The sequence below is a fragment of the Terrapene carolina genome, unplaced genomic scaffold, assembly GCF_002925995.2.
Source record: "Terrapene carolina triunguis isolate 2854851 unplaced genomic scaffold, T_m_triunguis-2.0 Scaffold89, whole genome shotgun sequence".
Taxonomy (NCBI): Eukaryota; Metazoa; Chordata; order Testudines; family Emydidae; genus Terrapene; species Terrapene triunguis.
Window position 1 is genome coordinate 20,624,331 of NW_020664440.1, and position 22,341 is coordinate 20,646,671.

Genomic DNA, 22,341 nt, shown 5'->3' on the forward strand with positions numbered 1-22,341 from the left:
GCTGTCCCAGGGCCTGGTCCAAGCCTAGCGAAGCAACAGGAGTCTTTCCATCGAGTCTGATGGGGTGGCATCGTTCCTCATTCACCTTCACTCGCTCTTATCCCCAGGCACGGAGTGCACCTCGCCATTATATTGGGAGGTGCATGGCCTGGGGCACAAATCCACTCACTTTTCTCATCTCTCATCTCCAGCTTAGAGCACCGAGAGCTCTTCAGGTACAGAATAAAACAAGAATCCATAGGGGGGAGATAAGCTTGATCGGGGAAACAAGTAGAGAGCGGGAGGGAAGGAAGGAAGATGCAGGGTGAAGGTGGCCAAAGGTGCTCCCCGAGCGAAAGGAAGAGGCAGGTGTTTGACGTGAGCAGTCTGGGCTCTTTCATGCGAGGTGCTAGGAGGAAGCCATGCTGGTGGGGAGCACTGCCTGGAGCAGTGATTTCTACACAAGCTGGCCCTGGAGGAAGGATATGGAGCAAACCATGGGGAGGGGAGGGGAGGAGGGGGCAAGTTCTATTACGAGCACACACAGAACAAGAGAGATTCACTGGAAAGGAAAATTATATACATGATCTGTGCTGATGGAAACAGCATCTGCATACGCATAGCAGCTCCCTCTGACTTCCTAAGATCCCCCGAGCTACTTTTAAGACTGTATCTCGGGATGAAAGATACATCCTTAGAAATATTAGATTCCATTATAGCCTACACTTGGAGTGGCAGCAGAGAGGGAGGGGGGTTGCATTGCAAGCGCCTTGTGCTTTGCTTCCATTAATCTGCAGAACACACTGATGGGGGGTGGTGTGAGGGGGCCTGTGCTAGTGGGAGTCATCAGTGGGTTGATGGCATTCCCCCCCACAGAACCCCACGAGTTTGGGCAGTCTCCTGCTAATCTGTGGCAGACTTCTGTCCATGTCACCAAACTGCCAACCCTCTTTGTACTCACCAGGGTACAAGAGAGACCTAGGACTGGCAGAGCAAGGAGTGCTGCAGGCTGGCTCTCACCTCCTTTACACCCACGCCACTCTCTTTTCTCAACCCAACCCGCCTCTGTGGATGCCTCTTTGAACTCACCTCCACCTTCTTTCGTGCTGCCCCATGTCTGGAACTCCCTCCTGACCCTGCTCACTACACCCCCTCCCTCCCATTCTCGGAGTCCCTCCTGAAAAGTCGCAGCTTCAAGGAGGCCTTTCAACCAAAGCCTTAGATTTAAAAAAAGAAACCTCAAGATGTGCACATTATTCTCCCAGGGAACTTATCGACCTTGCCCTTGTCCTCCCTACACCGCTGTCCCCCCCCAGCTCCTCATGTTGTTGTCTGTTTAACTCAGGCCCTGATTCTGCATCCCTTACGCCATACAAGTAGCATAACAGTCCCATTGGAGGCAGTAGGATTGCTCACATAAGTAAATGCTACTCACTGGGAGTAAAAGTTGCAGAATCGGGCCCTTAAGTTATACGATCTGCAGGACGGGGACATGATCTGTACTTGTTTTGTAAAGCACCAAGCGCATCTGAATTGCAGGGCATAGGCAGAACCATGTGGGAAGTCTGGGCCGGGGACAGCAGGGGGACCAAAGGTCTGGACAGCGGGGCACGAGCAGAGCTAGGAGAGTTTGCACAACGCCTGTCCATACTACACCTGGCTCTAGCAAGTACCAACAGCCGACACTTTCCTGAGGAACACAATTAGTTTTAAGCTATAGCAGAAAGAAGGAAAAAGGCAACAGCGGCGCGAGGCGCCTGGAAGAGCCTGTGCAGTGAGCAGGGGCTGCAGTGATTCACATGCTAGCAGCGAGCCCAGCCCCTGCCTTCCTTACACTGCCACACAGCACCCGGCCCCTGAAGCAATGCATTAAAATCCCATTTGCCTAATGGAGACTTATAACAAAAGTCTGACCTGTGAGACAGGGCTGCTCTATTCAACCGCAGCAGCATTCACATGCCTAAAGTTAGAAGGACGCCCGACTGCAGCTGTGGTAGAGTTACAGTGCTCGGCCATTTCTGTATTGTTTGGGCCTCTTGTTTGTGATGCCCTCAAAGAAGCTTAATAAATAAAATGTATTTTCAGGCCTCCCCATCGGACAAACACCAACTCCGGCCCCCCTCTCCCTTTCCCCCAGGGCTAGTGGAGCAGAAACGAAACCAGCTTCCTTTGCTTCGCTTCCTTCTTTGTGCAACAGTATCACCCCAGACGTTGCCCTCGTTCTGGGCGTAGGGTTTATGGGCAGTCTGCTGCCACACAGCCAACGGGGGAGCTCAGAAGACAGGGCTGGTGTGGTGGAGGCTCCAAGAAAGAACAGCTTTGCTGGGAGATATTAAGGGGGTTCAGTTATTGACCACTGATGGTGCTTAGGGCCACCATTGTCACCACCTGAGGGCAGAGCTCTGGGCCTCCTTGTTTTCTATGCCAGCACCTGATGGCATTAATGTCTCGCATACGAGAATTACACAGAGGATGGGTGTGTCTGAGCCCAGGCGTGATTTCCCCAATCCAAAGTGCCATCCCACTCCCATCAACCAAGTTCCCCGCTGTGACTTTCCAAAATCCTGCCATCCATCCAGATCAGGTACCCTATCACCATTTGACCTTTTATGGGACCAGCTTCTGTTGGTGAGAGAGACAAGCTTCTGAGCTTACACAGAGCTTGACTCTCTCACCAACAGAAGTTGGTGCCATAAAAGAGATTAGACTGTGTCTGTCTAATACCCTGGGACCGACATGGCTACAACAACGCTCCCTATGCCATTTGACCTTCTCCGCTCCCCTATGCCAATGGGAGGAGTTGGTTTCCATGCTAGTGGGGCTGCTGCTTTGTAATGGATTCATCTCTGCACAGGTGCCTATGTGAGTCTGAACAAATGTCTATTAAAACCCAAATGTTCTGCACAGTTTATTGAAATGAAGAAACTGAGGAACTAGCCCCCATGTCCCTTAAACCTGCCCCCACCCTGCCCCCAGAGTCCCTCCGGTTCTGGCTCAAGACTTCAGAGAGAAGCCGCAATGGAAGCTCTGACCAAGAAATTCCAAAGGGGGACCCCCCCCCCAAAAAAAGAAAGACTTGGAACAAATCTGTTTGGGTTGTCCACAAGGGAGGTTTCTTTCACCCTCCTCTGAAGCAGCTGGGGCTGGGCACTAACGGAGTCAGGACACTGGACTGGATGGTGCCCGTAGCCTCTGTTTGCTAGAGGCTGGGAATGGGCGACGGGATGGATCACTTGATGATTACCTGCTCTGTTCATTCCCTCCGGGGCACCTGGCACTGGCCACTGTCGGTAGACAGGATACTGGGCTAGATGGACCTTTGGTCTGACCCAGTATGGCCGTTCTTATGGATGGCCCCTACTCTGATCCAGTCCAGCAGTCCCTATATTCCTACAGGCCAGCCCTCCTGCCAGTACCTTCCCACTCTCATATCTATTATTTTCCCCCTCCTAGACGTCCGAGTTCAGAGGAGTTCTCCCTTCAGAAGCGTGTTCCTATATTGAGCTCGCTCTCTCACTCTCTCTCTTGCTGGAATTCCCAACTCACTTTCAAGGCAGATTTCTCACTCATCTACCTAGCCAGAGAACAGTCTCTATTCAAGTCGATAAGGGAACCTAGCATTATGTCTTTATCTCTAAAGAGGACTCAATTTCCTGAAGAAGACCTTGACGAGGGAGTTAACGCTTACAAGGAGGGCCGTGTCATCTGCATATGTTTGGACACAGAATGACTAATTGGGTTATCAAAGCAGCTGGAGTAGCCTTTAAACAGTGTGCACCTGATCGGGACAGAAAACCCTCAAGGGGCAGGGCTAGCAGGGAAGGAACCTACACTAGGTTCTCCCTGGGGAGATTCCTACCCAATCATCCCATCACAGGGGGGAGAGTTTGCACTCCTGACCTAAAGACCAGCCCGCATGGACAGCCCACAAACCCAGTGGATTCTCATGAATTCCAGGGTCAGTGGGAGACCCCTACTGTCAGTATGGGGGTCTGTGTCTCCGCATCAGCTCTTGGTCTCCACTGCTCCATGAAGCATGGCTCAAATATAGGTGTGCTGACAGGGCTCCCACAGTTGATGGCTGCCCCAGAGACCCCCCCCCCACACACACACACACTTTAAGGAGAATCCCCACAGCAGAGGAAAGACCCCAGAAACAGAATACAGCCTGGGGCTCTACATTTTGTTACTCTGTGCTCTACAAAGCTGATATATGTCTCCCATCAGCCCAGCTCTTCTCCATGAACGGATCCCACCACCCATAGAGTCTCCTCCTCGTGATCCAGGATAAGGGAGGAGAAAATGTTGTCAGAGAAGCCGCTAAATCCCTTTTCCATGCCGAAATGTGCATGGTACTAGGGAGTGCAACAGGGCCCGGCATTACTCTGTACGTTCTCAGCCAAAGATTTAGTGAAAACACAGGGCCGTGGGCTCAGGACAGCTTGCTCTAGCCTCAGACTTCACACTAAGAGCACTAACTAGCTACCCCTTAACTACCCCAAAGGCCTCCCCCAGGCATTTCAGGGAAAGCTCAGCCTTATCTAGTCACTATACATAGAACTGCAGACGCCCCCAGCACATGGAACAAGTACATAGTCAAACACTTTGTGCTAATCTAGGTTTAATAAACAGGAGCCTGGGTCGTCTTGCCGCAGCTTTTTCTGAAAGGATAGAGCGTCTGCGCGTCTGCTAGATGTCACATAGGACTGGCCTTGAAAAAGCAGCTGTGGGGCAACCTTGTCAACAGTCAACAGCACTTTAGTGAGAATTGGATAATCTGTATTGAGAGGTGCTATAGGCCTCCAATTCCTAGTGTCACGGTGATTCCTCTCTCTGTAAAGCAGAGCGAGGAGAGAATTGTTGCGAGGCTCTGTCACGGCTCTCCCCTCTCAAAGCAGTTTGGAAAATATTGACAAGGTCAAAACAGATTAACGCATGGGGGCATTTATAAAAGAGAGTTCTAACCCCCTCCTCCTCCCGTCTCGGATTTACCAGGAGGACTCCAAGCCTCTCCCAATTCCTGTTTGTTAATTGGAGCATGGAAATCCAGAGCTTCCCAAAAGGGGCCATTACTGAGAATCCCCCACCTGTCTCCTTGTCAGTGTCCTTCCCTTGCAAGAGGTTACTACGGAAATCAGGAATAAGGTGCATTATCTTTGTCGCTAACACAAACTGACTTGTTTTCAAGCAAACCTAGCTAGTTTCTATTTTAATTCAAGCCTGATGATGCTCAGGACAAGGTCTGCTTTCCTGGTGATGCTGTAATGCGGCAGTTACACTGGAAACAAGGGCTCTGATTCCCACCTGCACCTTGCAAGAGGCCCAGCTCCGGATGGCAGGGGGCAAAACTCTAAGCCCAGACCTCGGCACATGTTACAGCAGCACTACTGGCTGTTCTACCTTACGGCAACTTCCCACAGCTACATACAGGCTGCTCTGCAGCCCAGAATAGCTGGAACACTCGCACAAGCCTTCCAGCCCCAACAGACCTCTTCCCACCCTGACTCACTCCATAGCATACTCCTGTGCCACAGATTGTGTGGGGACGATGACACCGGGCCATTATGCCTGCCCTACGCCACCAAGGGAGTGCCTGCACCAGAGGAAATTACAAGAGAAAGAGGATTGAATGACGTCCAGATGTGGGATCAAGATCTCACCTCCTCCTTGAAGGGAGTTGTGACAAGATTTTCAAGGGATTTTGGTGCCCGACTTGAGACACCTTGAGAGGGCCTGATTTTCATCCACCCTACGAAAATCAGGCCCTTTTATGGCATCTAAAGTTGGGCACCATAAAACACTAACCATTTATGAAAATTGTAGCCGGCACCAGGAGATTTAGGTTGCAAATGTTGGAAAGGAATGTAAGAGAGGGGGAGGAGAGGCAATTTACAAAAACCTAACACCAGTTGAAATGTTTTCATGGATTTTTTAAAAAGCTTTCAATATAAACAGCCTTTTGTGGTTGTTGATTTCAACATTCCCCTGGGCTATCAGAAAACCCAGCATGGCAGCACTACGCTGGAGACACAGAAAACACAACCCACCAGAAATAGAAAGTGCAAGTGACCAGCCTGAGGTTTCCCTTCCCCCAAGCTAAGGAGGTCCAAAGAGTAAAACAAGCAGCAGCAAAGCGGAAAAGTAAAGGAGATTGCTTAAAATTCTTTCTGCTGTCGTCATCTGAGGTGATTAGCAGTAATGCAGGGAAAGACTTTCTAAGCCCCCCCAAGCAGAGCTCCCTATAACCAGGGAAAGGAGACATGCCAATGAAATTCATTAGAGATTTGGTTATGCTAATCTATGAAGGGGGGGGGGCATGTCTAGGGTGCTGGTTGGAAGAACAAAGCCCTAAGATAACAAATCAGAGAGAAATAGGATAGAGTCCCCTTAGGTTGTTCTCTCAAAGATACATTCACAGGAGAGACTTTTTAAACAAGTTATTTTAAGCTCATCTTTGACTATTGATGATTCATTTTCATTATGGTCACTTAAAAATAAAAAGGAGGGGGTGGGGGGGGGACATGTTGTTCCCCTATCCAAGTCTCCCCTGCAGCCAGACCAAGATTCCCAGGGCCCTTTGAACATGCACAGAGAGCCCAGTTCAGGCATGGCAACAGGAATCAAAGGCTCTCCACGCATGGCAGGACCAGACCCACAATCTACAAATGGATTTTAGCTGCAAATTTTGTCGGTGCCTTTCCAGAGCTCTGCTGAGAACACACTGGGCCAGCATTTCCACTGGTGTCAATTGGCGGAACTTCATTTGACTTCCCTGTAGCTACTCCAATTTCAGCTGGCCCACAATTCTTCTATCTTTCTATAATGATTTGAAAATCTTTCAAACCTTTTAATCCTCAAGCAGAGGAATGATTCAACACTCAGGCCCTTGACTCCTGACCTCAGTGAAGCTGCCCAAATGTAAAAGTAAAACATAATACATGGTGATCAGAAAACTAGACAGTAAAAACATTAGCCTTGTGGAAAAGCACATTGTTCCTAATACAGAATTTATCAGGCTGACTTATAGATTTTCCTCTGCAAAATATGAAACCTGGATCCAAAAGGCTATTAACTCTGAAGAGATCCATTAAAGCCACCTGTCTGCAAATGGTATTTAAATGTATTGCATCACCCTGGATACTGTCATGTTCTTTGGCTATGACTTGACTGCAGGGCACACAATTAAAATTGCCTCCAAACTCTAAAATCCTTGACGTAAAGAAAATAATAAAAATGTTCAACAGCCTTGAACAAGGACTTTTCTATCAGCTCTAACCCAGAGCCCATAAATATTAATGCATCCATAATTAGCCTTTTTAAATAATGCATCCAAAATCAAACCTCAACCTGGTAATAAATCAGGCAGGGATTTTTGTTATGGGTTTTTATTTCTACGTCATGCCCATAAAATAAAATGCGACTTCGCTCAGTATCTCTCCCCTCTAGACCAAGACGATGGGCCCCCAATCTGGCCATGGTTAATGCCACTTGTAGTTAAAAGTCTTGTTTCTTTTACTGATTTATTTTTTTTAAATCATACCTGATTTTTAAATTTGCAAAATAATGACATGCAACTTTCCCCAGCCCAAGCTGATCTCACGTTACTGAAATCTCACGACATGAAGGGAGACAGAGCTCTTCTCTTGGGTTAAGGTGAGAGAGAAAGTCCAGTTTTAAAACTCTCTTTCCCCCTCGCTCTGCAAAGGAGAAAAGATCTGCTCTCTGAAGAAGCGGCAGGTAGTACCAAATTGCCAGACGTGAGACCGGCCTCACCTCCCCAACACAAAATACCTGGAGGGAGCATTCCTGTCTGTACATCACAGCCTCGACTATCCACCTCACAGTCCTGACTGCTCTGTTCTGATGCCCAGCCTTTATGCCCCAGAGGCCCTTCCCAATTCCACTTGGATCCAGACATCTCCCTAGCAGATAGGTAGAGATAGGCGTATTCAGGCTCTCCTGTTCACCAGCCGCCCCAGATGTTGAAGCCTGAATATTCACTGGTTTCCAGGCAGCATTCTGGGACTCCCGCATCTCAACTGCTTTTTCCCTGATCAAAGTTGAAAACTCAGCTTGTTTGATGAATTGTCTTTGAAGAGGCTTTTTGTAGCAGAGCTCCAGGCTGCCCCTCTGATTTGGAGCTAAACTCTTCTGCAGGAAACTTTCCAACACACATTGCCAGACATTCACTCTGCTGGAATCATTGATCACCCTGTCTCTTGAATACAGGGTTTCTGGCAGAACAGAACCACTCACATTCTTGAGCTCTGAATTTTTTACCCAAATACACCCCAGATTCTTCTCTAACTAAAGTTTGCATACTACACTTATTGCCATACTATCTAAGCATGGGGTATATCACCCATCAGTGCATATCCCAATAGTCCACATATCCCACCCCATATTTTATCACAAGCCTGGCTCAAAGACCCCGTAGATCCACATTTAAAGAAGGTTCCAAAAGAGTCTGGATAGAAAGCTAATCCACAGCTACTTCCACTTAGACAACTCCTGGGCAAACCCCCCACCACACACAGGATGTTCCATTCAGCCTCGCAGGAACGTCCCAACCTGCCAGCCAACAGCCCTAGGAAAACGTCGGATTTCATGAGTTCTGCATAGCCAAGTCATTCCTGCCCTGCATGTTAACTGTTCGGAGGAGTAACAAGATGCTCAGCCCCTAAAAGAGGAGGTTGAGTCACAGGAATTGCTAAGGAGTCTGCATTCTGGTGAGTATCCAACTCGTTCCTGTTTCTTCCAAAGCTTTCCAAAAAGAAAATCCTAGTTTTCAAATGAGCTTCTGCTCTGAGCAGCGACTGTAGAAAAGAGGCACTGTGGGGCTCCATGTTTATTGTCTCACACCTGCTTCCAGGTCCAAGCGCTTCGTTTACAAGTAAAGAAACTGGCCGGGTGCGGGGGGCTATCTAACTGCCAGTCCTGCAAACCCAGCATAGACTCAGAATGTCACACTTGTGGGCTCTTCCCTTCCTGGTTCTGCAGGCCAAGTTACACCTTCACAGACACCCTATTGTCTTGAGTGCCACCTGCGCAGCACAGTGACCTTCCATGAGATTGCACAGGTGTGTCTGACTGGAACTTTGCAAACAGTTCTGTTGGAGAAGCAGCAGGAATGGACTCCCACTCCCGCTCTCTTAGCTGCACAACAAGGATGGGATGGATTTATAAAGCATGACTGTTTAGAGGTATCCCCTGATCTCAAGGGCCTTGACCCAGTCCTTGCCCCCTCGCTACACCAAACTTAAGGGGAAGACCAGATGGCTTAGATTGCCAACAATCCTACCCCAAATCCCAATGAGCCATAGCACACAGCTAGCACCCTCTGGGCCTGTCTACACACATTTCTTAGGTGCATAGCTGGCATCTCTCCCTGCCTGCTTCTGCCTGTCTCCGTCTCTCATGCCCTACTCTGACCCTTCCCCAGAACGCACTCAGGCAGCCCAGGTCACTTACGACTGATGGACGCTGCAGTTGTAGAAAATGAAATCCACAGCAGCAAACTTCTTCCCCGTCTCCTTGGACTTCAAGTAGAGCTTCACCACCCGCTTGTCGCCTGCAAGAGAACAAGGTGCATGCACTGTTCAGAGAGGGGCCACGGGCACAAAGGACATGGATCAGAGAGAGGCCTATGGAACCGAGCACATGGCTCAGCAGCGAGCGAGCGAGGCCTGTGTGGGGGTTGACTGAGGCACGAAGCGATCCCAATTAACCCCACATAGCTAACAAAATCACCCAGTTACTGAGATAAAAAGGGAGGGGTCTCCTTCAGGAAGCCTCCTGATTGGCTGGCAGGGCTCAGAGGACAGGCAAAGTTGCTCTGAACAGTGCCCCTCCGGCTTCCTGCTCTGTGCAGTGCTGGCAGCTGGAGGGGGGGATCGGAGGTGCACACGCCCTGGGTTGTGTTTATGGTAGCAGCAGGGTGAGGGGCTGAGGAGGGCCCCCAAACCAGATACTGGAACAGTCTAGGCCAGCAAAAGAGTCTGGTGGAATCTGCTGCAAAAGCAGCCTATTTGGAGACTGCTCCAGTGCTAAGGAATGAGGTGCCACAGAGCCCTGTAGGGTACCGCAATGCTAGACTGACAGTCAGGCGCTCGGGCCATCTACAGGCAGCTGTGCCCAAGAAGCGGGAGAGGGTGAGGGCAGAGCACAATGAAGCATCTACCCCCTCCTTAGCTACAGTCTCCCCTCTCTTACTCACACAGCGTATGAACCAGCGCCTCCAGGAGCCGAGTTCTTGGCGGACTCCCCTGCGTGCCGCTATACAGGGACAGCCTCTCTGTGTAACAGGTCACTACACCATTTGGCCCAGGAGGAGGAGTGGCCGGGCCAAATCTGACTGGCGTTGTGACCCCTTGCCCCAAGTCACCATGCCACTCACTGAAATTTGGCCTGGCCCTCCCCAGCAGTGCCACTGGAATGTGCCCCTGACTCTATCCCTGAGACAAATGGCTGCCCAGTTACATGCACATTCAAGTGCGCAGAAAACAGAAACAGTCTCTCCCACTGCTGCACGTCCAGCACCACAGCATCAGCACCGTTGGACACGGAAAAGACCTGCTAGCTCACCCAGCCATCTCCCCAGGGCCAACGCAGGACTGATCCTGACAGGGCATTCCCTCATGTCTGGTCCAGGCCAGCTTTAAATGCCCCAAATGATAGGGCCTCCGCACTGCTCTCCTGGGGAGACAACAGCACTGCTAATTTCACCCAGGGGGCAGGGATGGTGTGTGTGTGTGGCAATAGGGCGTGTCTGAATGCCCACACCCTGACCACATGTGTATTGACACACTTTACCCCTCTCCTCTATCTGGAGACAGAGAGGGGGCTGTCACACACATTTAAGCTATAGAGAGCTAGAAAGAGGCAGGGCTTTTAATGTAAGTTTAAAATATACAGGCTGGGGATGGCTGAGCAGCCATCAAACTATTCCAGACATTCATGCCTCCTCGCTGGCTTCAAGGTCTACATCACTACGGTAAGTGCGGAACTAAGTCATAAGGGGAAAGCCCGTGGCCAGCCCAGCTCCTATCTGCATGTGGCTTCCATGGGAAAGTCCTGCAAGGTATGTCAGGCAGCCACTGTGAAGGTGACATGGACCAAGTGTGGTTCCTAAACTCACCCCTGCCCCTGGTGATGGGGATCACATCCTTTGCAGATGGAGAGCTACAGTAGATCCTCCCGTCTTCAATGCGGCTCTCGGACTCCGTGAAATCTTCAAAGGAGCAGTTTACCCCGGCGGAGAGATCGGGGACATTCCAGGCCTGCAGAACCAGCTGGGGAAAGGAGGAAGAACTATCACACAGAGAATCAGCTAACAAGAGGAACTTGTTATTGATCAACCAGACCAAGCCCAGCCAACAGGCCAGGCCAGGAACAGTACCCTCATGCTCCCTGAAATCCAGCAGGGGAGCCCGGCCCCCAGTCCGGAAGCAAACACTCCTGAAAATTCCGGGGGCAAGGAAGGAGGTGAGATTCAGAGAGTGCAAGGCCAGAAGAGACCATTAGATCATCTAGTCTGACTTCCTGCATAGAATCATAGAAGATTAGGGTTAGAAGAGACCTCAGGAGGTCATCAACCCCCTGCTCAAAACAGGACCAACCCCAACTAAATCATCCCAGCCAGCGGCGGCTCCAGGCACCAGCGCTCCAAGCGCATGCCTGGGGTGGCAAGCCTCGGGGGGCGCCCTGCCGGTCCCTGTGAGGGCGGCAGTCAGGCAGCCTTCGGCGGCAGGCCTGCAGGAGGTCCCCGGTCCTACGGATTTGGCGACATGCCTGCGGGAGGTCCCCGGTCCAGCGGATTTGGCGGCATGCCTGCGGGAGGTCCGCCAGTCCCGCGGCTTCGGCGGCAATTCGGCGGCGGGTACGCCGAAACCGCGGGACCGGCGGACCTCCCGCAGGACCTGCCTGCCGTGCTTGAGGCGGCAAAAAAGCTAGCTCCGCCCCTGATCCCAGCCAGGGCTTTGTCAAGCCGGGCCTTAAAAACCTCTAAGGATGGAGATTCCACCACCTCCCTAGGTAACCCATTCCAGTGCTTCACCACCCTCCTAGTGAAATAGTGTTTCCTAATATCCAACCTAGACCTCCCCCACTGCAACCTGAGACCATTGCTCCTTGTTCTGTCATCTGCCACCACTGAGAACAGCCGAGCTCCATCCTCTGTGGAACCCCCCTTCAGGTAGTTGAAGGCTGCTATCAAATCCCCCCCCTCAATGGTCTGCATAGCGCAGACCATTGCATTTCATCAAGGTACCTCTGCACTGAGCCCAATAACTTGTGTTTAGCTAAAGCACTTCTTACAAAAAGGCATTCAGGCCTGATCTGCAGACGTCAGGAGATGGAGAATCCACCACTTCCCTTGAGCGTCTATTCCAATGGTTAATCACCCTCACTGTTAGAAACGTATGCCCGATTCCTCATTTAAATTTATCTGGCTTTCACTGAAGCCATTGGTTGTTCTCATGCCTTTCTCCGCTAGATTAAAGAGCCCTTTAGTACCTGTTATTTTCTCCCTGTGAAGGTACTTAGACACCATAATCAAGTCAACACTCCAACTTCTTTTTGATGAGATAAACAGACTGAGCTCTTTAAGTCTCTCTCTCAATAAGGCATTCTCTCCAGCCCTCACATATTTTTATGCCTCTTTTTCTGCACCCTCGCCAATTTTTCAACTTCCTTTTAAAATGTGGACCCCAGAACTGCATGAAGTATTCCAGTATTGGTCTCTCCTATGCCGCATACAGAAGTGAAATCACCGCCCTGCCCCTGCCCGCTACTCTCCTGTTCATATACCCAAGGACTGCATTAGCCTCTTCTGCCACAGAATCACTCTGGGCACTTGTGTGGAGTTGCCTGTCCACTCTGACCGCTAACTCCCTTTCGGAATCCCCCATTCCGTAGGAAGAGCCTACACTCCTTAGTCCAAGATGCACAGCTCTGTATCTGGCTATATTAAAATGCAGTCTGTTTGAATGAGTCCAGCTTACCAAGTGATGCAGATCCCTCGGTCTGACTGCCCTGGCCTCACCATTAACCACTCTGTCAATCTGCATGTTCTCCATACAGTTTACCAGCAGTGATTTTATATTGACTTCCAGATCATGGATGAAAATACTGAATAGCGTTGAGTCTCTCCCTGCAGAACCCCACTAGAAACAACCCCATTTGATGGTGAGTCACATTGACAACTACTTTTTGAGATCTGTTGGTTAGCTGTCCTTAGTCCATTTGCATGTGCTTTATTGGTACTGTATAGTGCTAATTTTTAATCACAATGTTGTGTGTTACTAAATCAAATGCCTTACAAAATCTAAGTATATTACATCTACACAGTTACCATTGTCAACCAAACATGCAATCTCATCAGAGACTGGATTCAAATTTGTTTCACAAGACCTATTTTCCATAAAACGATGTTGACCAGCATTAATTATATTCCTATCCTTTCATTCTTTATCAGTTGACTCCCATATCAGTTTTTCCATTATTTTGCCCAGGACTGATGTCAAGCTAAGCAGCCTGTAGTGAAGCAGGTCATCGCAATAGCCCTTTCTGGTGTGCCTTTTTGAATATTGGCGCATGAGCATTCCTCCAGTCTTCTGGAATTTCCCCCTATATTAACAGAGATTTATTAAACTCTAACATCAGTGAGCCAGAGATCTCCTTAGCCAGCTCTTAGGTGCTAGTTAACGGGGTCTGCTGATTTAAAAATGCTTATCCCTAGTAGATGCTATTTAACAGCCTCATTAGTTACTAATGGACTGGAAAGTACTTCATCAACCTCATGCGATACGAGTACATCATCCTGCTTCTTTCCAAATACAGAACAGAACGATTTATTGAACAGTTCTGCCTTTTCTGCATCATTATTAACAATCTTACTATCTCCAGGATTTCTTTTGTTCCTGATATACTTAAAGAAATCCTTATTAGCCCTAGTCCTGCCAGGAATGGATTTTTCCCTGTCTTTAGCTTCCCTTATCAATTTTCTGGATTTCAGAACTTGTAATTTATAATCAATCACTATCTATTTACCATTTTTTCTATTTGTTTGATACTGCATTTTTATTTCAAATTGTTGCCTTCACTTTGCCACAGCACCAAAATGAAGCTAGCACGGGTGACACTTATACATCCCCATGCTGAGCAGCTTACCGAGACCTCAGACATGGTGACCGATATGTTCTTGGGCTGGACGGTGAGCTGGACGCACTGGCGCAGGTCCGAAGCAAAGCGCTGAGGCTCATCAGCCCGCTCACATCGGTCCTTCCGCGAGCAGCTGCAGAGGAATAAAACAGCCACAGTGAGGACAAGGAGAATCCCCCGAGCTCAGAGCTAAGCACCACCCAAACCTGTGGGAGGGCCAGTCACGGGGAGTTATTGCGACACTGAGCATTACGCAGAGCTCAGAGGCTGGCCAAGACTAGAGGACCCACATGCTGCAAACTCACAGGTCAGAGCTTTACCAGGGTGGGATGAAGAATAGACATCACATTACAGGCAGGCTCAGGAGCCCTCCTAAATCCCTGAACAACTACAGCCAATCCCAGAGCAGGTGTTTGGACAGGATGTATCACACCCACCGGGCAGCACCCCCGGCTACTCTAGTCCTGGGTACCTCCCACCGCTCTCTTCCAAGGCACCCCAACCAGCTACTCCAGCCTGGGTACGCTACACAACGCTGCCGATGCACTCCACCCCAGCGGTGCAGCATGCCCTGGATATTCTAACCCTCTCCCCCAGCTCTTCTGATGGTGCTCTCGTCTAATCGTGTGGTGGCCTGAGAAATTATTTTCCACTTGTACCCTAAACCCTGCTATGGACTCAGGTCTTCAGAGGATAGTGCACTAACTTACTTCCTCCCCTTTTCCCTCCCCTTGCACCAGTATCAACCAGTTCCTCCAGAACATGCTGAAGCTCCCCCATCTTTCCTCTACGCTCTAAGTGCTTCTTTCCCCCCAGTACATCACCAGATCTCTCAAAAAGCAGCTCTGGAATTACCAGCCCTCATGGCATGGCGGCCATTCCCCCACTCTGCAGCCCCTTCAAGACGCACTGCTTCCCCTTAATGAGTTCAAAGAACTTCCCTTCGCTTCCCCTCCCTTTATCTGCACCAACATTATTGCATTATGGGAAAAGTTTAATTAAATGGAGGGCAAAAAAAAGAAAGAGATGCCTGGACGCATTTCAAGGTCCTGGCCGTAATCTGGGTGATTTATCCCCTGAGCAGATGCCAGTGCCACACCGCACCTTGGAGACCCCGAAATACGCTCCATCCCATCCACACCCCTGCCCCGCCCCAGCTCTCCGAGGGATCATGGAGGGAGACGGCAGCTCAGGGTTTAATTAAACACTCTGCATGGCTAGAGAGGCAGAGCTTTGCCAGGGAGAGACACGTTTCCAAGGTGATTTTCAATTCCAACCCCCAAAAGAAAATCCCCAACTTTGTGTTGGTTTTTCTACCTTTCATGCCACTTTCCCATCCCTCCTGCACATGGAGTTGAGCTCTGGAAGCCTGGCTGCCAGGTTAAAGGCCTTCCCACCCAGCTGTCCAGAGCAAATTACAGCCCATTAGCACCGCCCCCTCCCTGCAGTAAGTACGGGTGAGGGATGATTCCCTGCCTGCGATTTGCCTCTGAAACACTATGACTTCGATTCCTGTCAGACACAGGTGGGGAGGGAGGGCAGAGTTAGGGGCCCCTGTGGTTTAGCCTCTCCGCCTATCCAGGCAGCTGTGCCGGCATCACTGCTAACCACAGGTGTCTGTGGCTGACCACATGTGCACCACAGCAGGATGTGCCGCTGCTGGGGGAGCTATTGCCCGACTCATTGGGTCTGACCTGAAATCTACCCTGGGGATAGAGAGAGAGGCGTCAGTTTTTGCCCCTTGGACGGCATGAGGCCCAGCGAGTCTGGAAAAGGAAGGTCCGGGTGAGGCCCCCGGCCAGGAGTTCACTGGCTCCATCCAGCAGAAATTCCCTCGGACTGCCCTACATCCCATGTCTGGGTCTCTCCTCCCTGATTTCCCTCTGCTTCTTGCCTACCCCCCCCCCCCCCACCACAGGCCCACTACAGCTTGGCTGGAAGCTTGAGGGAATAGCTCACCACGCTATGGCTCAGGTGTGTAATGCCTCAGCTCCCCTCACAGCCACTGGGACAAATCCCAACAGGCTCAGCTCAGCCTTTTGCCCTTCAGAGCCAATCAACTTGGTTCCATGCAGGTTACTGCATGTAGGTCCTTCAGAGTGGAGACACTGAGCTCCTGCCTGCTCCGCATGGACATTAAAGATCCCAGGGCACACTGAGAAAGACGGCTTTGTCCACTGGGCATTGACTGCTGCCCTCCACGCCTGAGGCGCTGCATTTTTGGCTGCGCTGTGCACACCAGGTGAGAGGCCCAACAGTGCAAAAGGCAGGAGACTATTTTACAGCGTCTCTCACCCGCTGTCTGCACTTTGTAGCCCACCTTCACTGCTAAGGGTGCTGGCACACAACGGGGTCTTGGCTCTGTGCAAGTCTGACTGTGCCCGCTGCCTCTCCCCAAGCTGCACCATCACACGACGTGCAACAGCACAGCCAGCTGCCTTGGCCACCGACACTGGCTTTGTGCTGCCAGCGGGGAGCTGAGGAACAGGGCCTCTGAGAGGTAAAGCTCCTGCTTTCCACCAGCCTCCTGAGTAACAAAGAGGTTAGCTCCAGCACTTCTGGCCTAGATGGCATAGGGAAATCAGGCACATTTGCATGTGTGTGAGAGAAACTGGTGTAAGCATCACAGCACGAAGAGATGGGCAGCCCCTATTAGCTCCCCGAGTCCGTCGCCCACTACAGGCTTAGCCCCATTGTGCATTGCCTAGGAGCAGATGTTGCTGGGGGCAGCGTAGGAGACTGAGGCAAGGGTCAGTGTCAGGTCAAGCTCTCCCCACGCCCTCTGCCACCCGTGCGGCAGAGTGACTCCAAGGCTCCCAGTCCGTGACCGCTCTGATGAGGCTGTTCACAAGGTGGGTACTTAGTGCCTGTCATGGTGGTAGCTTTGTGCTGTGGGCACCGGTCTGCTCAAGACTGGGCTGAGCCCCAGCAACTCATTTCACACCAGGCTCCGAACCACCATCGTCTGGTCACGAAGGGGAAAGTCACCACAGGGATGAAATGCCCTGGACTCCAAAGGGCTAATGGGGCGATCCAGACTCCGACACTCCAGCACCCTGCATGCCCCAGCAGCTGCCAAGCCCAGAAGGGCTGGAGAAAAGCTGAGCAAGGGCGGCAGGGGCGAGCTTCTCCATTGCCGTGTGGCCTGCATTAATGTGTGCTGCAGGGGGATGGGAAACTCCTGCCCATCAGGGAGGGAAGCTTCATGTCTAATCCTTAGCCACCCGGCAGATCTGACACTCAGAATCCTCCGTGCGCTAGATGGCTGGCGACTCGGAGTGGGCTGCCATCAATCACCCTCGCAGCACCACTTCATTGCAGGGGACACAGCGCAGCCGGAGGAGCCAGCGAGAGACAGCACAAGCCAGGCGGACGGGCCCTTATCTCCCAGGCTGGTTTGCCACCAGCTGGAAACTGGCAGGGAACCAACCCCTCAGCCAGTGCCTCTCTCTGAAGGGCTCTCATCTGCACCCACACGCTCCACGGAGTCAGTGAGTGGCGACACCACCCACAGCGGAGAAAGCTGAGGGTCACACCCGCTGAGATGGGCTATTCTTCCTTTTGCTGGGGTTTGACCACAGCTGAGCATGTACCACAGATCTCAGCAAGAGCACCTTGAGAAGCCACCCAAGCAAGGCTAATTGGCCAGCATCTCTGGTGAGGACTCGAGAGGGAACAGTGGGGGGCTGCAGGTCAGCACTGAGAGGCCCTGGCTGAGCTGTGTGAGGGGCCCAGGACTGAAATGGGATGGGATGGGGGAGGCTGGACAGTGCCCAGGACTAGGATAGTAAGACAGGTGAGGAGCAATGGGCACTGGCACAGCACCTGCCTGTATTGCGCTTGGCTCTAGCAAGGCCTATCGTCAGTCCCTGTAGGCGCAGCAGACTGGCACCCAATCTGTTTAATGTGGAAGGCACTCAGATACCACGGTGATGGGCAGCAGTACAATCCCATACAGGCAAAAGGCATGCAATAAAAATCCAACAGCATGCTCAGCCCCCAACGAAACAGCGCTCTGTTATGCTGCGTTGGGGTGGGGATTCATGTCCTTGCTGGTCCTGGGAGACCCAGCGGAGCCCTGGCTAAGGGCTCAGGGGGAAGCAGTGAGTGTTTGTCCTGGGCAGCCCTGCAAGTGACCGGGCAGAGAGGGCAGCTGTGCAGGGCTGGGACACAGACACACAGCACGAGACCGCCGTACTCACACGTTATGAAGGACACACCAGCCGCAGTGGGGGTCCTTGGAGCCCAGGCACAGCGCACAGCTCTTGTATTGTTCACAGCTCTCCACGGGCACTCGTGTCACCTGGGGGAGAGAAAGAGACAGGCAGATCGTGAACATGCCCATCAGAAAGCCCCAGGCCAGCCTGTTCCTACCCACCCACCTCTTGGGGAACCCCACAACACACACCAGGAAAGGGGGCCAGGCTTGGCAGAGTGGGGGCAGCCTCAGGGGCAGATGGAACCAGTGCATGGAGAAAGTGGGGACAGAAGAGAATGGGGAGATGCAGGGATCCTGCAGGATAGATGGAATGGGTAACTGGGGAGCGGGAGGGGAGTGGGACAGGGAGAGGAGGAAGGAGGCAGGAATGAGTGACAGCAAGGGAGGGAGGAAGAGAAGGTGGGTCGCACTATGATAGTGGCTCAGGCCCATGATTAAGGGAAGGCTGTAGGGTACACTCCCCTCATGGTGCTGGATCCTATGCCCAGTTAACTCCACACTGTGTTAAGAGGCCCACCTTTGGACATGAAGGGGTTAACAAAACATAGGGGCAAGCCCCAGGCTTCTTTCAAGGCCAGAGCTGAAGACCTGAGGTGCCCTGAGTATTTCTTTGAGGCTAGGGATGAGAGCGGTGGGGCAGCAGGCAGAGACCCTTCTCCTGTGCTTTTATCTCATGCTGTGCTCCCCAGAGCCAGCTCAGTGCCTATGAATCCAGTGATGGGGCTAGGAGCCCAGTTTCCACCCCTGTACAAGCTATTGTGGCTGGGAGGACACAGAACCTCCCCCTCCCATCTGTGCAGCCACGGTGAACACATGACGTGAGCAGGTGCCCTCGCTGACTCCACCGTACCCAGAGTCCCACAGCTTGGGGCACGCAGGCAGCATGGCGCCTCGCAGTCCCCCACCCCTGCTACTCTGGGTGAAGGATGCCCTCGGAGTTCCCTGCCCATATATGAGGTGTCTGTTAGATAGTCAGCAACAGCGCATGGGGCCAGCTGCTGCACAGAGGTGGCTCTCCTAATAAAGGCCTAGAGGGCCTGTTAACACTACACCTTGCCTCATGACTTGAGCCTAGGCTGGCAGTGTCTGTACGTAGGGCAGGGCTTTCAGAGATAAGCAGCTAGATTTAGGATCAAGGGGCAACGTATAGACACCTGATTTTTACAAGTGCTGAGACCAGAGAAGCAAGTGTGCCTTCCCCTCAGTCTCAGGCAAAGAGCAGCAGGACCTGGGTGAGCATTTATTCGTGCTTAACGCCCCCCAGGGAGCACTTCGGGGGTCAATAAGGTGAAATCTGGTCTCCAGGAATAGCAGTCCCACGAGCCCACTAGACCGCAGGTTATTTCAACCCTATAAATAGCTCCCTTCTTGTCCTTCAAGAACCCCATATAAACATGACCACAAACACCAATAGGGGGGCATCAGGGGTGTATCCCAAGCACTGGGGCGCATGGACCCCAAATGCCCAACCCTGGGAAAACTCCCATGTTGCCCCCTGCTTCAGGGAGCTGCCGACCTGGCTCCTTCCCAAGCCAGATGTCCCTATCTTTCACTCTCCTTATTATCAAATCAGAGAAATGTAGGGCTGGAAGCGAGCTCAAGAAGTCATCAAGTCCAGCCCTCTGCATTGAGACAGGACCAAGTAAATCTAGACCATCCCTGACAGGTGTTTGTCCAACCTGTTCTCAAAAACCTCCAATGACAGGGATTCCACAACCTCCCTAGGACCTTTCTCTCTCCCCATCACTCCAGGGCAAAATCCCGAGGTTGGGACAACAGTTAGACCAGGTCTCCACTACACACTTCTGCTGGCATCACTCAGTCAGTCAGGGGTGTGAAGAGGTGGGACCCCTGATGGGCAGAGGTCCTGGTGAAGATGCAGTTATACAGCCAAGCTGCACTTTCACACATATAGCTCATTTTGCTCATGCGTGGGACTTTCGCTATACTGGTACAAAATGCAACTTTGCTGGTATAGCTCATTGATATCCCTATACCTGTACAGCACTCCAAGTGTAGCCATGGCCTTCCTTGCTGCGGCCATCAGTGATGTTCCAAAGAGCAGCAGCATTCCATAAGTAACAGCTGTGACAGGCTAACATGCTTACAGCCCCTGATGGACAACGGCCAGATGCCAACCCTGCAGCTGCAGGGAAGAGGGGAGATTTTAAAAGGAGCAGGGTCGGTAGGACATTCCCCCCTTACCAGCCTAACCTGGTCTTCAATGGCCTGTAGGTCACCTGGCATGTTTGGAAAGAGCCCTACAACCTTCGACACCTAATGTACAGTCTCCTGTGGGGACCAGTCTGAGCTCCCCTCCAGGTAGCTAAGAAGGGGAAGAGAGGCTGGAAACTCCTGGACCATGGGAGGACACCTCTGCTTGCCCCAGTGGGCCCCACACACTTAGCTCCTTAGGAAGCTCAATGGTGAGAGGGAGGGCAGGCGAGGCTGCTCTGTATCTGTTCCCAGCAGCCAATGGAACACCGAGTTCATTTCAACCCAGAGGCAAAGGCACTAAGAAAAGCTACATTATTTCCATCAAGAATTATTGAACCTTGAGAGAGAAAAACAGCTCACGAGGGACCTAAGAGAGCCAATGTACTCAGCACAGACACAGCCTCTCTAGTGCTCTCTGGCTTTCATGGAAAGGGATGCAGGGCTGTGTCCAACATTTCTCAAACATCTTGCAAAGACATGCCCCTCAACCTTGACCTTCAGTCCCCCATCACCCCACTATCCCAGCCCTGCCCTCCTCCTACAGCCCTGCCAATCCCCCTCCACTCTGACCCACAGCTCCTCCTGCTACTCTAACCCTGAGCTCCTACACGACTCTACAGACACCCCTCAATCCTGACCAGCAGCCCACCACTGCTATTCCAGTCCTGGGCCCCCGCCCTCTACAGATGCCCCTCAACACTGAACTGCAGCACCCCTCCCCCCACGGAAGGGCCTCCCCTGAATGAGGCTGACAACTATTCCAGATTATAACGGATGTCATGCCAGGATTGTGATGCACAAGCAGGGACCAGACTGAGACCCCACCAAGCTCATTGCCAAGATGGCTCAGGTACTGGAATCAAAGGCAGGTCTGGCATAGAGAAAGGCGAATGGCTGGGGATCCTGGCAATCTAGCCAACCTCTGTAGAGCACAATGAACAACTGGACTCTCCAGAGTTTAGGAAAACGGGATAGCATTTTACAGCCCTCTATGCCCATTTCAGATGCTAGCCAGACCCCTACACTCTCCGATATGTGACAGCAGGAGTTAGCCTTAAAGGGTTACAAGCTCTTTATTAATTGCTCCTCCAGATTTGATTAAAATCCCCTCATTTCTCTGGCCCTCCGAGCTCTGTTACAACTGTTCATTTAATTACTTTCCAGCAACACCCTGATAACACCAGGCTGCGATGGAAGAGAGCTCTTTTTATTGAGGAAAGGAGAAGACGGGGGTGGGAGGAGGTTTCAGAAGGCAAGAGAGTTCTTTGCTTTGTCAGCAAAGAGACAGAAGCTGCAAAAGCAAATGTCATAATACCCACTTCCAATCTGTCTGTACAGCACCCAACACAATAGGGTTAATGTCCTGCTATCCTCGCTGTGAAAAACACTGCAACTCAGCAATAAATCCCCTCCTGTTGGGGTTCACTGAGCAAAGCCCTCATCTGTCCGGCTACCCCCCAAATATCCCACCAGTGGTAGCCAGGCCTTAGAACTGCAACAGGGCAATGACAGGGAGGCAGCCAGGAACAGCTTCTCAGATTTCCCCCCCACCCTTTCCTTTAGGGTACTCTTCCCCCCCGCCCCCGTCTCCAGCCTTTCCCCAGGGGATCCTCACATACACAACTTCAAGCCCTCCGATCCCCTGGGGAGCAGGGAACCCTCTGTGGTTCAAAGTGCCCTGGAGCATCCATAGTTGGTCCTAACGTTCTCTTGTGGCCTGACAATCCAATCAGACCTCCTGGATAACCCAGGCCAGACAATTCCAC

At 51.6% G+C, this 22,341-nt stretch overlaps 1 protein-coding gene across 2 annotated transcripts in view; it reads right to left on the reverse strand.

Annotated features, from left to right (window-relative positions):
* The window catches only part of PLXNA1 (plexin A1), a 265,426-nt gene that overhangs the window by 114,734 nt on the left and 128,351 nt on the right, over positions 1–22,341 (reverse strand). For both annotated transcript variants that reach the window (XM_026650270.2, XM_026650272.2), the window contains exons 5-8: positions 18,342–18,442; positions 14,149–14,272; positions 11,117–11,270; positions 9,451–9,550 (exon numbers count right to left, since the gene is read on the reverse strand). In XM_026650270.2, the coding sequence (XP_026506055.1) occupies positions 9,451–9,550; positions 11,117–11,270; positions 14,149–14,272; positions 18,342–18,442 (479 nt within the window). The remainder of the gene's footprint in view (positions 1–9,450; positions 9,551–11,116; positions 11,271–14,148; positions 14,273–18,341; positions 18,443–22,341) is intronic.